Below are 15,025 nucleotides of genomic sequence, written 5' to 3' on the forward strand. Positions count from 1 at the left end.
CTGTGAAAAAGTTGGCTTAGCAACTGAAGGAACTCTCTTTCAAGGTACCTGGCTAATGATTTCCACCAGTTCAGGGGAATGACTTTTGTTCAAAACATCATCAGTAAACATGTACATGACATGTTTTTCTTTTTTACCCAGGGAAGGAATTTCTTTAAAATATTCCCAGATAGGGTCTCTCTTACACCCAGAAGCCATGACAGTTTTTCTGTGGCAAAATGTGGGGGAAGCTGTGTATGTACTGAATAATGTCTTCCCTTTTTCCTTCCAGTCCACTCCACTGTTCCTTTCTACTCTGCCTCCGTCCTTTGTCTCTCTGTCTTTAAGACAGTGTCTTAACTAACTTCTTTGCCTTGCTTGGCCCAGCTCCACCACCACATAAACATAGAACAACAGCAGTCCTATCCACCCTGTGTCTTTCTTTGCACATGTGACTTTAGTCTGCTGAGAAACTGAAACTGAAAGCCCAGAACTTTCAAGAAGCAAGAGCTGATAGTTAGGCTGGACAGATTAGAGCTATTAATTCATTTTTATGAGATTGTAAGTGTAGGTTTAGCATGTTTGTAATGAGATTTAATTGTAACTAATTTTTTAAATGAGAGAAATTTATTATTTTGTTGATTTTTTTTTAAAAAAATCCGATTTCAATAAAAAAATTCTGATTTTTTTTTTTTTATTTAAAAAAAAAAAATCATTGATTTTTATCCACCCTGGTTTTAAATCAGAAATCACACAATTACAGTCTGTTGTTATCCCTGAGTTACATGAGCGTAACCGAGAGCATATGTAAGGCAAATAGGATTTGGTGCTTGAGTGGATTCTGATTCATTTTTCTCATTTTGCACTGATAGCCTTGTCTGTAAAGTCAGCCTTCAGTCCAATCCAACAGTTCACCGAGTGCAGGCGCAGCTGCATCCATGCGGAGTCCTGCTCTCAATAAATGAGGATCAGGGCCTGGGGGAAGTACTAACTAGTAGACACTTTGGACCACCACAGTTCCTAGAGCTTTTTCAGTGTTGAACAATCACGTTAAGATCTTCAAGATTGTTACCTGCAAATGTAACAACTCAACATTTTTTTGTAATAAAAATATTTTAAAACTATAAACTCATCTTGATTACTGGGGTTTTTATCCGGTATTATTTATGGAAGGATTAGAAGGCTTAGTTAGCACTTTTCAGTCTTAATTATGCTAAACGAGTATGATCATGAACTGAAAGTATGTTGAAGGGAAAAACTGTGACAACACATGTATCTTAGCAACATAGCTTACACGGGAGGATATGGATGAATTCAGAATACTGGCTGTGCCAAAAGAACAGGTGTAGCATGAAATGCAAAGAATGTTTAGAAATTAATGAGGTGCAGTTTTCAATTACAAAGTGTATCGAATCATTCTAGATTGAATTATTACACAGAACAAAAAAAGGCTAATATTAGGGGCACAGTGCAGACTGCCATGAGAAGACTGATGTGGATGTGAAATATTATGCATGAGGTAAGAAAATATTAACAAGAGATAAAAAGAAACGTGCATAATACCTGCACACGTTATATCCAGCTCTGAGCCTTTTATTCCATGAATACTACAAATTAACTCAAATCAAAGAGAGCTTTGTGGACTAAACAATTATTATCCACAAATTTAATTTCTTGAATTAAAAAAGATGTAGGGTTTTCATATGCATGAGAATGTGGCGCAGGAGTAGATCGGATGAAGAACTGTGATGTAAATTAATAATTTTTCTATAAAAATCTGTCACCATCAGAAAATTTTACTTCTTGTAAATAGTCTTGACAAAAGGACCTGTATGACAAAAGTAATTGTGCAAACTCTATAAGGAGCAGGGATTGTGCCTTCTTTTATATTTGGAAAGTGTTCAGCATATTATGGGTCACTCCAGAAATAAATCATGATTTTCCTCTAAGGTTTTTAGTACTAAATATAGTTAAGGTGGTATTTGAATATTTGTTTAATAGTCCTGATTGTCTTTGACTGATTATCGAATGTGGTATATTACTGATAATGGACATTTGAAGAAAGATTACTGTTAATGCAGTTGCTGCTTTTCATTATATTATGACTGTTGTTTCTACTCGAGAGCATGTTGTGTTGTGGGGTTTGCAAATGGCTTAGAAGTACATTCTGGGATAAAATTTGCCATGAGGATTTGCAGCCCAAGAAATTTTTATGAGAGAGAGACCTCACAGAAATAAATGTCAGTTGTCTTTTAGTCACAGTGATGCAGATCCCCACAGATAGGAGAAGGCAGAGGGACAAGAGAAGAAAATAAAAGAAAATGATAGATACATGTAATGCCATTAGCTGAAAAAAGAGAATAAGGTGACAAAATGGGAAGTGAGGGTAGAGGAACTGCCAGCTGTGTTCAGAGGAGGCAGTTAATTAGGGTCACATGGCTACCATGCCTCCTTTTGGGATGTCATTTTTGCCCCAGCAAGAACTTTCCAGAATAGTATTTGAAGGTGGTAGTTATTTACTGTTTATATTATACTAGCACCTCTTCACCTCAATCAGTAACCCCATTTTACTAGGCACTGTACAGACATAAAAAGTAAAAAGACAGTCCCTGACCCAGACATCTCATAATCCTGGTTTGTGACAAGGCGAATGAGACAGATACGTCTGGGAATGGAAAGATGAGGTAATAGTGAAACAAGCAAATTTGCGCTGTAAGTAACAGTCCTAGCTCAACACCTTCCTAGCCATGATCTACTGTGGGTGTAGTCAACTCAGTAATGCTCATCTGTGCTGAAGACAGAACTTTCTTGCAAGCCATCCCAAGACTGAAATGAACCCTCGCTCTCCCTTCTGAGCTAAGGCCATCACAAACATCACCACCTTCTGCTCTAAGTGCAAGATGCAGTTCTTTGACCTTGCCTTCTCTAACATTAAACGTGTGTGCGCATCTCCTGGGAAGAGAATAAGAGAACAAACATTGTTTAATGCACAACGGAATGGCACGACTAGTAATAACTAGATCATTCCTGACATGTGTTTGGAGGTTTTTAAGAACAAGTTGGCAATGACGGAGATTCTACAACCTCCCTAGGCAATTTGTTCCAGTGCTTAAGTACCCTAACAGGAAGTTTTTCCTAATGTCCAACCTAAACCGCCCTTGCTGCAATTTAAGCACGTGCTTCTTGTCCTATCCTCAGAGGTTAAGGAGAACAATTTTTCTCCCTCCTCCTTGAAACAACCTTTTATGTACTTGAAAACTGTTATCACGTGTCCCCCGCCCACGTTCCCCCCCCCCCTTCTCTTCTCCAAACTAAACAAACCCAGTTTTTTCAATCTTTCCTTATAAGTCATGTTTTCTAGACCTTTAATCATTTTTGTTTCTCCCCTCTGGACTTTCTCCAATTTGTCCACATCTTTCCTGAAATGTGGTGCCCAGAACTGGACACAATACTCCAGTTGAGGCCTTAGCAGCGCAGAGTAGATCAGAGGAATTACTTCTCATGTCTTGCTTACAATACTTCTGCTAATACATCTCAGAATGATGTTCACTTTTTTTGCAACAGTGTTACACTGTTGACTCATATTTAGCTTGTGATCCACTATAACCCCTAGATCCCTTTCTGCAGTACTCTTTCCTAGTCAGTCATTTCCCATTTTGTATGTGTGCAACTGATTGTTCCTTCCTAAGTGGAGTACTTTGCTTGGTCCTTAGTGAATTTCATCCTATTTACTTCAGATCATTTCTCCAGTTTGTCCAGATCATTTTGAATTTTAATCCTGTCCTCCAAAACACGTGCAACCCCTCTGAGCTTGGTATCACCCGCAAACTTTTTAAGTGATCTCTCTATGCCATTATCTAAATCATTGATGAAGATATTGAACAGAACCAGGAGCATTCCCTGCAGGATCCCATTCAATATGTCAGTCGAGCTTGACTGTGAACCACTGATAACTATTCTCTGGGAACGGTTTTCCAGCCAGTTATGCACCCACCTTATAGTAGCTCCATCTGGGCTATATTTCCCTAGTTTGTTTATGGGAAGGTCATGCAAGACTGTATCAAAAGCCTTACTAAAGTCAAGATATACCACATCTACTGCTTCCCCCCATCCAGTGGGCTTGTTATCTTGTCAGAGAAAGCTATTAGGTTGGTTTGATATGATTTGTTCTTGACAAATCCATGCTGACTGTTACTTATCATCGTCTAAGTGTTTACAAATTGATTGCTTGATTATTTGTTCCATTATGTTTCTGGGTACTGAAGTTAAGGTGACTAGTCTGTAATTTCCTGGATTGTCCTTATTCCCCTTTTTATGGGTTGGCACTATATTTGTCCTCTTCCAGTCCTCTGGAATCTCCCATCTTCCATAAGTTTTCAAAGATAATTGCTAATGGCTCTGCTATCTCCTCAGTCAGCTCCTTGTATTTCATCAGGCCCTGCCGATTTGAAGGCATCTAACTTGTCTAAGTAATTTTTAACTTGTTCTTTCCCTATTTTAGCCTCAGATCCTACCTCATTTTCACTGGCATTCACTATGTTAGACATCCAGTCACTGCTAAACATTTTGGTTCAAACTGAAACAAAAAAGTTATTTAGGACTCCTGCCATTTCCATGTTTTCTGTTATTGTCTTTCTCCCTTCATTATGTGATGAGCCTACTCTGTCCTGGCTCTTCCTCTTGCTTCTAATATATTTGCGGTACTTTCTTCTAATGTATCATGTAATCCAATGGCACAGGAATAAAATTGTTTGCAATATTGTACGTAAGGGAATACTTTTCAGTGTCATTTCCTGTTCACTATAATATAAGGTTTATTTGGCCCTGCCTTAGCACGGGACTGGAGTTGATGTCTTCTTGAGGTCCCTTCCAGCCCTTCATTTCTATGATTCTATTGTTCTCCAGCACAGAAAATGTTAACTGTTTTTGGCTTAGAGTTAGTAATAGAGATAAACAGTCACAGTGGACTGTTTTTGACAGTCTGCATTTTCTACTTGTCATTCCAAAAGGCCAGTTTTTATAACTTGTGTCTAAGTAAACTTAAAACAAATCATGTTTGTAGTAACAAAATAATCCAGACGGTCCCAGAGCTGAATCAGCTATAGTGAATGGAGGGTTGTAAAACTAAATCCGTAGAATAACAACTTTTTAAGTTGACTGTGTGAAGATCTTTTTTATTTTAAAAGTGTGTTCATTTGTGTAAGAAAACTATGTTCAGCTAAAACTTTTAGCATTATATTTCTGTATCTTACCATCTTTTCTATTACCATGAATCTAAAATTCTTCATAAATAATAACATTAATATACTCCAGCTGTAATGCATAAAATAGTAACACAAAACACAATTCACACTTTATGCACAGTGACTGCACAACAAATTTTAATGGCTTTTTTAATTTTAATACCTCCTATTTTAGCTTAGTTTTTGGTTTATTAATTATTTTTTCAAATAAAGGATTACATATGAAAGATAGAATTACAGTTGAATTTTACAGCACAAATACAGCTTGACGAATATTTTTTTAACAAAAAAATGACATTTAAAAAAAAAACCAATTTTTTGTGGAAAAATGTTGATATGGTAAACATTTTTTGTGGAAAGTTGCATGTATTTTGGATTTTATTAAAATTGTTATGAAAAATGTTAAAATGTAAATGATTATCAATATTTTGACATGAAAGTGTTAACCATTTCAATAACTTTTTGATAAAAGTTTATAAAAATTTAAAAATTTCACAATAAATCTTTTAAAAACTTAACAATGGGTCCATTTTGATTATTTTTTAAATGAAAACAACTGGCAATCAAAATGTTTTCAATAATAGGCTTTGCTTTTCAGCCAGCTCTAAAAGCAAATTCATCTCTGTATAACTGTTAACTCATACAGAGTTACACACAGAATAAATATGTGTCAATATCTTCAGAGAGTTATATAAACATGATGCAGCAGTTATGCAGTGGAACTGTGGAAATATTTTATTTTTCTTGAAGATATGTTTCTGCAGAAATACATCTCTAAAAACAATGTATTACCTATTGACATGAGAGGTTGGGACTGCATTTATTTTTATACAGCAAAATTCTGTGGTGGTGCTGTTTTCATATATGAAATTATAACAGGACAAATGGCAACCACTTTCTTGATAGTTGAGGTTGCATGATTCTTTCCATTCTAAACTCCTGTTTTTCGTTGCTCATAACTTGCTAAATGTCATCTTCCAGGATGAAATTTTTTATGCATTGTCTCTACCTGTAGATAAATTGTGTCTGAAAATCCTGCGTATTTGGGGGGGGAAAAAAAATTCAAGTTCAAGGACAGTGAAAAAGAAATAAACTGGTCACAAATTCCAAAGTCAAAATGTTGTGACCTTTTTGGAGCCACCCTATAGCTGAAATGTCTGGGAAAATGAGATTTGGAATGGAGATAGCCATTGATTAGTTTTGTACTGGAGAAAATTGGGGCTTGGCTTAACAATTTGACCAATTTATTATGCTTTGAAAATTGTTTATTGAGCCATAAAATACACTCTCAGTGTGCAGACAAGGAAAGATTTTCTAGACACATGTACATGGCTAACTTAGCTATGTAGTGAGAACACTAGGAAGTAGCTAAGTGCATAGCAAATCACGTTTCTTTTTAAATGTTTTATTCCCTGCCACATGCGTAAGAGAGGCTGTGCTGCTGATTATAAAGAAAATGTATTTGATATAGCTTCTGACAAATATTAAAATTCCTTAGAGCAAAGAGAATGTATTATATACAAAGTCTAAATCAATAAAAGCATATTGAATCATTACAGCAGTAAAAATACCATATGAGAGACAAAAACTGCAAGATATTACATGTGTATCTAAGGTTGAAAAAAATAGTATACTGTTGTATTTGAAAGAGGACCCAGGTGGTCCTGATACTGAACACAATATTATAATGAACATGCACAAGAAGCGAGAGGAGAGGTTGTCCATGCGAGCTTGACTTTGGCATTTTCTGATTTTAGAGAGCTGATCTGTGCGTCTGGAATGGCCCATTATCATCATTTTCTACTGAGTAGTTTTATTTTATTATTTAACAAATACTGAATGTGTAGACTTACCATTTCAGAAAAATATCGTGTATGGTACTTTTTGAATTATGTGATAACTGAGTTAAGCTTTATAACATAGCTAGTAGCTCAAAAAATGACGCATTAGAATGCATTGTAAGCCATGGAACACTGTACAAAATATTTCTGTGTTTGATACATAATAAAATAAGATCTCACTGGTGCTGAGATTAGCAAAAATAAGTGTATATAGCCTAATTCAATCTTATATAGAAAAAACCAGGTCACAACTCACAATGCCTTGAAGAGAGTAGCAAATTCTGCAACAGTGTAAAGGATTTCACAAATAAAAGAAAAAAGAGCGCAACTGGTCTGTTATACTTGGTAGTGGTTATAGGTGCTTGTATGGTGGCATCATGGTAAGAGGTCGTGTTGCAGAAGCAAAGAAGGGGCCACAATGGTGGAGGGAGCTAGGAAGTTGGGTAGGAGCAGAGGAGGAGTGTGGCAGAAGCGGAGGGATGGGGAGCTAGATGGGAGGTTGGGGAGGCATGCAGAAGCTAAAGCGGTGGATGGGAACAGAGGGAGGGCAAGGGCCAACGGTGGAGGGGCAGAAAGGAGGAGAGGGGGGCAGGAAGCCAAGGAGTAGGGAGGTGGGTAGGAACAGAGGGGAAGAAGGGGGCAGGAGCAGCTGGAATGGGGTGGCTAGGGAACAGGCTAAGGGCACAGGAGCAGTAGGATCTGTAACCACTAGACAACACTTCCCTACAGAACCTGGAATTGAACACAAATGTCCTCAGTCTCTCTTCCTTTGCTGTCATCAAATACCTGTGAAACCCACCGGCAAAGAGTGTGTCTCATCTATTGACTTTAATGGCTGGTCCACATAGAGGATAACAGCGTACTAATAGTTACTGTTAACTCATGTGGCAGAAGTTTAAAGGTTTGAATCCTGCTGATGACCCAAGCTGAGGGTCAGTATGGCTTCACACAATGGACCTTTTGTTTTTTCAGTTTGTTTTGTGAAAAAAGTTAGGAAATAGCATCCAAAAAACTTCAGTAAAAGAATATTAAGGTTGCAAAGCTAAGTACTCAGTTAGGAACTGTCAGAATTAAGATTGCCTATACAACCTTGTGCGTATACCTTATGATACATAGGATGACATAGGAGTCTTTGATTGCATGATCACATACTATTTTTTCATAATTTTTAATGCCTGACTTTCAATTTTGTTTGTGTAACATAGTTTGATTGGATGTAAAAATTATATCATATATAATAAAAAATAAAAATACTATGCATACCTTATACTTGTATCTGTATATAGTATACCTATAAGTGTAATCATCAGAAAATACCTTGCAATAAACAATGTGAAGCTAATTTATGCAAGGCTAATAACCAGTGGTAGGTAGATTTTTCTAACACAATGCATTTTAATTCTAACACTACTTCATCTTAAAGCTACTTTTCAGATTACAAACCTTTTTCATAATTACAGCAGTGAGTGGGTGACCTTTCCCTGTTGGGTGGTTTTGTTTACCTTTTTATTGGTGTTCTCTAGATTTAATTTTCTAGGACCCAGAAATCATTTTCTACTAATGTGATTCTAAAGTGTAATTGAAAATAAATCAGTCTTTTAGACATATGAAAAAGGAAATTGACAACTAAGAAATAAGTATGTCAAACTATAAATATGCACTTTGCCAAAGGATAAAAAGGAAAAATCAGAATGATTTATATTACTTCTTAACTAAAATCATTTATAGTGCTACAAAGAACTAATGGGTATGTTCTGATAATTGTCTCAGTGCAAATTTATCATTAAAGAATGGCTGGCTTATTTCTGCTAGTAATTGAACTGGAAAATATATTATTTTCTTGTTAGTTCAGTGCATCTTCAGAGCATTTGTAACCTAACATACTGTGTCTGTGATTTTATTTGTTTAAAGGGGTGAGTGAAGTGAAGAGGAACTTGGGGGTTAGTTGCTGGCCTTGTGGCATTAGTATTCCACAAGGTCATCGAAGACATCCATGTTTGGTTCCCAGGACCAGTCTCTCCTTTGCTGAACTGGCTGTCACTGGGAGCCCTTTTGAAATGGATGTACTCCACTGTTGTGGATTTAACTGTACATTATTTAATAGTGAATGCTACCAGCTCTGGTACTTCAGGGGTGGAATTGTGATGTGTCATCTTAGCCAGAAATTTGTGGCTGGGATATGCCCTAGAATGTCAGCACCCTGAGGAAATGGGTGAGCTGTTTGGCCCAGCCAGCTTCCATTTCACCTGTGTGACCATCTCTTCCCCACCTGCTTCCACATATGTGCTATGGTAGCCTCTCTCTGCCCCTGCTACTTTTCTGGGACCACCCCCTCCCCCCCACATTCATTCCACTGTGTGTGGGCTCTACGAACCAGGATGGAGATAAGACAGCACAAGAAATGGACACTGATTCATATTAGGTATGTCAAAATTAAGGCCAGATATTTCTGCAGAGAGGAGTGCTTAAAATCTATAGATCTGGCAGCAGTTAGGCAATTATTTTTCAGTAGAGTAATGGCAGGAACAGACCCCAACAAGTAATTTGGGCAGCAGTATTCAGAGTCTGGCTAACCAATCCCCTGTCTTAGTTGAACTGAACAGCTTATGTGGCCAGTCTAGGAACCACCACTGCGGTACATCTGCAGCCCATAGGCAACATGTTGGTTCATGGCTATCCAGAAGCAATGTCTTACCAGTAGCAGTACCAGTCTGTATTGCATCTAAACTCACTCAAGCTGAGCCTGGACTTGAGATTCAGGATATTTTGCAAACCTGGCAAGAGATTGGCCAAGCAGAAAAATCAGAAAATCTTGCTCAAGCATCTTGATTCACAAAGCTCACATCAATTGGTTCCATGCAGCTTCTGCCCATCAGCCTTCACATTCCTGTTTGTCTTAGGTATCACCCATAGACTAGTGGGATATAAAAACTGGTCAAAACTACTGCAAAGGGGAGGATGTTTGTGGTGTTGGAGTTAGATGGAGGAGGCAGGGTAAATGGGGATTGCGCTCTGGCTGGTTGGTCAAGTCTGTGCATGCAATGCAGGCCCTCCATGACCATGTCTCACTCTGAGTGTCAGCCACAACCATAGCCGCCAGATCCTCCAGTGCTCCTTAGCGTTCTGTAATTGGTTACACTAGCGCAAAGTGGGTGTGAAACACCACCCTTCTGATCTGCTATTCTTTTACACCCACTTTGCACTCATTTTGTGCAGATGTAAACCTTTATGCAAGCTGCAGGGCAACAGCGAATCCAGTCCCAGGTCTGTGGATGGAAAAGGTGATTTAAAGAGGTGAGATCTTGGTGGGATACATTTTAAATGCTGAGATCTGCACTGGAGAGAAGAAAAAGCTGATGCTTCTTCCACTCAGAGTTAGTTTGTTAAACACATTTTTATGCAACAAACACAAGAAGAGTGTCATTATAAATGAAAAACAATCTTCACTGACTGCTATGCTTAGCATTAATAGAGTTTGGTTCCATTTGCCAGCATCACTTCATACTTAGCAAAAACAGAGCTGTTTTCCTTAGTCTCTCCTGGGTTATCTGTTCACAGTATTTTTAAGCATGAAAATGTATTGCTATCTCCTCAGCTTTTAAATGGCAAAAAGATGCCATTTTGTAATGATGCATGACTCATTCATTGCTCATTATCTTCCTGCTGATATTTTTCCTTGAGCCAGCAAGTAAGCCTTACACAGGAGGAGGTGGAGTGAGTGAGTTAAGGAATACAGTACTTAAATACTATTGCTGTTTTTTCATTGGCTATCAGCATTTGTAATGTGACCAGTCTAATTCATCCCTGACTGTTAAAGCCCATCCTGCCACCCCCTCTTTGCTAGACTGAGGTTAGCAGAGTGTCTGTTGCTAGAAACAGATTATATGCAGTATGTGAGCATCTTTCATTCAAAATGGACATCAGTATATTGAGCAGGAATGAGAGCTTTTAGAAATGCATTATTTGACTAAATAACATGTTTTTTTAAATGGATGAAGAGACACTGGGCTTTCTTATATTAACATTCAATTTTACTGATATCCCAGATCTTTAAGCTTTTCAAATTCATGTTAGAGCCCTCTAACAACAGAAGCAAGAAGAATCTGCCTAGTTACATCAGCCTTTTTATAAGAAGTGCATCCTCATCATCACTATGAACGTGTCTTTCTCCAGATTAGTTTAGGTTTCTGAAATGTTTGGTTTTGTTTTTTAATCTACAGAGAGCACAGATCAATATAGCTTTTTATTTTTCTTTCCTGTCAATTCTAAAATGCCATCCAAAGAGTCTTGGTCAGGGCTAAAAGCTAATAGATCTGCAGTTCACAACTCAAAACAAGAGAGCCGTCAACAAGATTTATTGATAGCAGCCTTGGGAATGAGACTGCGTTCTCAGAAATCATCAGTGACAATTTGGCAACCTCTTAAACTTTTTGCTTATTCACAGTTGACATCACTTGTCAGAAGAGCAACGCTGAAAGAAAATGAACATATTCCAAAATATGAAAAGATTCACAATTTCAAGGTAAGAAATTATCCTACATTTTTCAATGTAGAGCTGTAGAAAATGTTTTTTAGTTCTAGAATAGCTTCAAGACTGCAAGTAAATATATACAGCATGGCTTTTACTAAACTTAAACATCTCAGCTTAAAATCTTCTTGCTAGTTAAAGCAATTAGACATCTAAAAACATAAATTAGCAGTAAAATCTGGATTTTATTGCTGAATGCTTAAATATGTTTACTGTACCTAGGGTATCTGTTAATTAAAATTGTTTCTATATATAGACAGAGAAAAGTTAGCAGTGGGATACAGTGAGAAAGCTATCTTTTAATTATTATTGTTTAAGTTTAATGTTTGTGATACAAAGATGTGAAAATACCTTTTTTCAATCTTTGATTAGAAAATTAAACAGATTTTATCCCTGTTCATTGCTGGTAAATAGCATTGGATATAAGAAGCATGTTCTGTTGCATCTGGATTGAGCAGATGGTCTGCATTTCCCTTAGTTTCTGGCTTTTCTCCTGTGTTAATGAATTGACTCTGATGAAAGGGGTATGGCTTACCATGGGACTATTGAAGCTGCTGACACAAGCACCTACTCTTCATTTTAATATAATTTGCTTTCACATTTATGTAGCTTCTAATTATTGTTCTAATGTGTTTTTATAAATTATATTCTTCTTTCATCCATTGAGATGTGCATGACAATACATGTACTCTGTGTATGTATTTGTTGTAATGATCATGTAAAGTCTTAGAAATTCAGCTTTTTGCAACCAAATTCATCACATAACAGGCAGTCTGTATAAGGAAGCCTGTATAAGTGAACGGAGTGATTATACTAACTTTACACTGAGTGCCTGGAACACAGATCATGTTGTTGGGTTTTTTCCCTGAAGGTTTTGTTTGTTTGTTTTGTTTTAATGTTAGCATCAAGGGAAAATCTTGACTGTTGTAGCGAGGAATCTGATGACATTCCCATATTTTTGTTTCCATTTCCATCTGATATTTTATTTTTTACTTACAGTTCCAGTACTCAGATACTCCTCATTTGATTTGTTTTTTTAACACAGCCTCCAATTTCATATCATCACTAAAATTGGAAAGCTTCATGATCACAATGTTCTGCTAGATGTACCTCCTCCAATAAAGTATAAATTTGAAAAATGTATACAAAATACTATAAAAATAGAAAATTAACATTTAATATGAACATTTGGCACAGAATAATCCTGCAGGCTGTCAGTTAAATCCGCAGTATATTTTTGCAAGAACCTGGCTAGTACAGGTGATTTAAAATGTTGCCTTGCAATTGAGACCTTTGTCTTCGATTCTGAGGATAATCACAGGTGCTAATAGATACTGATTTCCCATGGATACCAGTATATATAAGGATACTTTTTATGTTTAATTTTGTACACTGCCTTTTTCTTAGCTGCTCTCATAAAATAGCATATATTTCTGTTTTGATCTCAATATATTTCTGTGGTCTGACTCCTGTTAGTCTATTTCTTTTCTTTTCTGTTTTCATTGTAAATTTTAATTTATTATCCTAGCTGCTTTAACAAACTACCTGACCCTAAGTAGTAAATACTGCACAAACTTTCCTCCAGGAAGATTATTGTTCTTATTACTATTGTACTGCTGTTCTCTTAAATGTATACCTATTAGAAAAATACACCTATTAAAAGTACACTTCTTCCACCAAGCCATTAAAATGAAGTCAGTGTAAACAGATACCTTTTGTAAAATAAATAAATAAGAATTCTTCTATTTCTTCACAAGAACAGAAACTTGTGTACCAGTGAGCACATGATAGTAAATTTAGCTGTTAAGAATGTTGCCATGAATGCCAGGCTTAAAATCTGGCCATTACCCCATTTACAATGGCTTTTAAAATCCCTATTTTCTTTTTGTTTGTTTCTTTTTTTTTAACTATAAACCTTTTAGCGTTATCGTGCCACAAATCTGAAATCACCAGCAGGCAGTAGATTATGTGGCTTTCTGCATTATTGCTCAATATGACAGTCAGATTTTCATCTGAAAAGTATAGATACAATCCTTTTAAATCACCAGCTTAATATCTCAGGTCACTAGCATGGTGGTGAGCTGTTTTGCCGGTTCTGGAAAGGAAGCAAACAACCTGCCAAAGTATTATTAAGGCCCTTGCTTCAGGGCACGATGTATTGTTTGAACACACAAACTATAAATTCCACAAAATAAAGCAACTCCATGGGCCAAGCTGGATGCTGTCCACCCCCATAGGCTTTTTTTGTTTTGCATGCACCAACCAGGGGAAGAGAGGACACACTTTTCAGTACCTGGGCTCAGCTTCCTCTTCCTTGCCCAGCCATGTGATAGGCAGGGATCTTTTAACCCTTTCCAGGCTACTGCTCTACCATGTCACGTCACTTTTCACAAGGATAGAAGTGTCCTGGAAGACTTTTGACCTGGAAATGTCGTATTGTCTCTCTAGATACCTTCTGTACCTTACACTTGAGAATGGTAGGCTTCTTTACTTCCTGTCTGAATTGTTGTACAGCTCTGTGTATGTACAGTCAGTAAAGTGCTTTTGGTTCCTTTGGGAGTAAAAGGCAGGTATACATATGTGAGGTGTTGTTAATTTATTTTGTTTGTTAGAATGTTTCACAAAGCACTTGAGGTAGGAGGTGCCTCATAGCATAGCTGTGGGAGCGGAAATGGAGAATTACTTTTGTTGCGTATGCTGTTACAGACATAACCATCACGTTGGAAATCAGTGTGGCTGCTTATTGCATTCTTCTGCTGGCTGCTGGGTGCATGGAAAGTTGCAAAAGACTTGGCTGCTGCCTCTAGCAAATTTTAAGCCACTTAGAAATATTGTAATGCAGTAGCAGAAATAGTCTTTTGTTGAATAATGAACTGGAGAAATTGTAAATACAAATGGAGATGGGACTGTAGCACAAATATAAAAGCTGTCCCCTTTAAATCATCAAGAGTTGTCTCAAATAAATCTGCTAACACAAATTTTGATTGATGTGGAATTAGAAAAAGGGTTTGAAAATTAGAGTTCAGCTCTGTGTTGATAGAACTGTTTTTGAATACGTGGTCTTGTTTAAGCCAAGTGAAAGTCTAGCATTCATCCAAAACTATTTTCTGCCTTAAGTGGGCAGCCCGACTGGTTGTGGATGATTCTGAACGGTTCAAGTTAGGACCATGCTAGCACAGTTAATTATCATCATTTTGCAAGTACTATAATATTCTCTAGATTGTGTGGTTATGATGTGATATTTGCACATTTCACATACAAATTCACTGTGACTGAATTCTGTTTAATTTATCTCCATAAATTAAAAAAAAAAAAAAAAAAGAAATGACAACTTACAAATGGCAAGCCAGAGTGAGTTTTTAATATATAACCTCCAGGGTAAGAGGTAAATGTTAAATATATTTATAGTGATAAAATATAAGCACATCTGATTT

General features: G+C 36.9%; 1 protein-coding gene across 2 annotated transcripts in view; it reads left to right on the plus strand.

Annotated features, from left to right (window-relative positions):
• CHN1 (chimerin 1) overlaps window positions 1-15,025 on the plus strand; it is a 124,877-nt gene that overhangs the window by 79,581 nt on the left and 30,271 nt on the right. For both annotated transcript variants that reach the window (XM_067549214.1, XM_067549215.1), the window contains one exon: window positions 11,508-11,585. In XM_067549214.1, coding sequence (XP_067405315.1) covers window positions 11,508-11,585 — 78 coding nt within the window. The remainder of the gene's footprint in view (window positions 1-11,507; window positions 11,586-15,025) is intronic.

This window comes from Emydura macquarii, unplaced genomic scaffold (assembly GCF_026122565.2).
Source record: "Emydura macquarii macquarii isolate MOO-44397 ecotype Brisbane River unplaced genomic scaffold, CSIRO-AGI_Emac_v2 contig_1253, whole genome shotgun sequence".
Lineage (NCBI taxonomy): Eukaryota > Metazoa > Chordata > Testudines > Chelidae > Emydura > Emydura macquarii.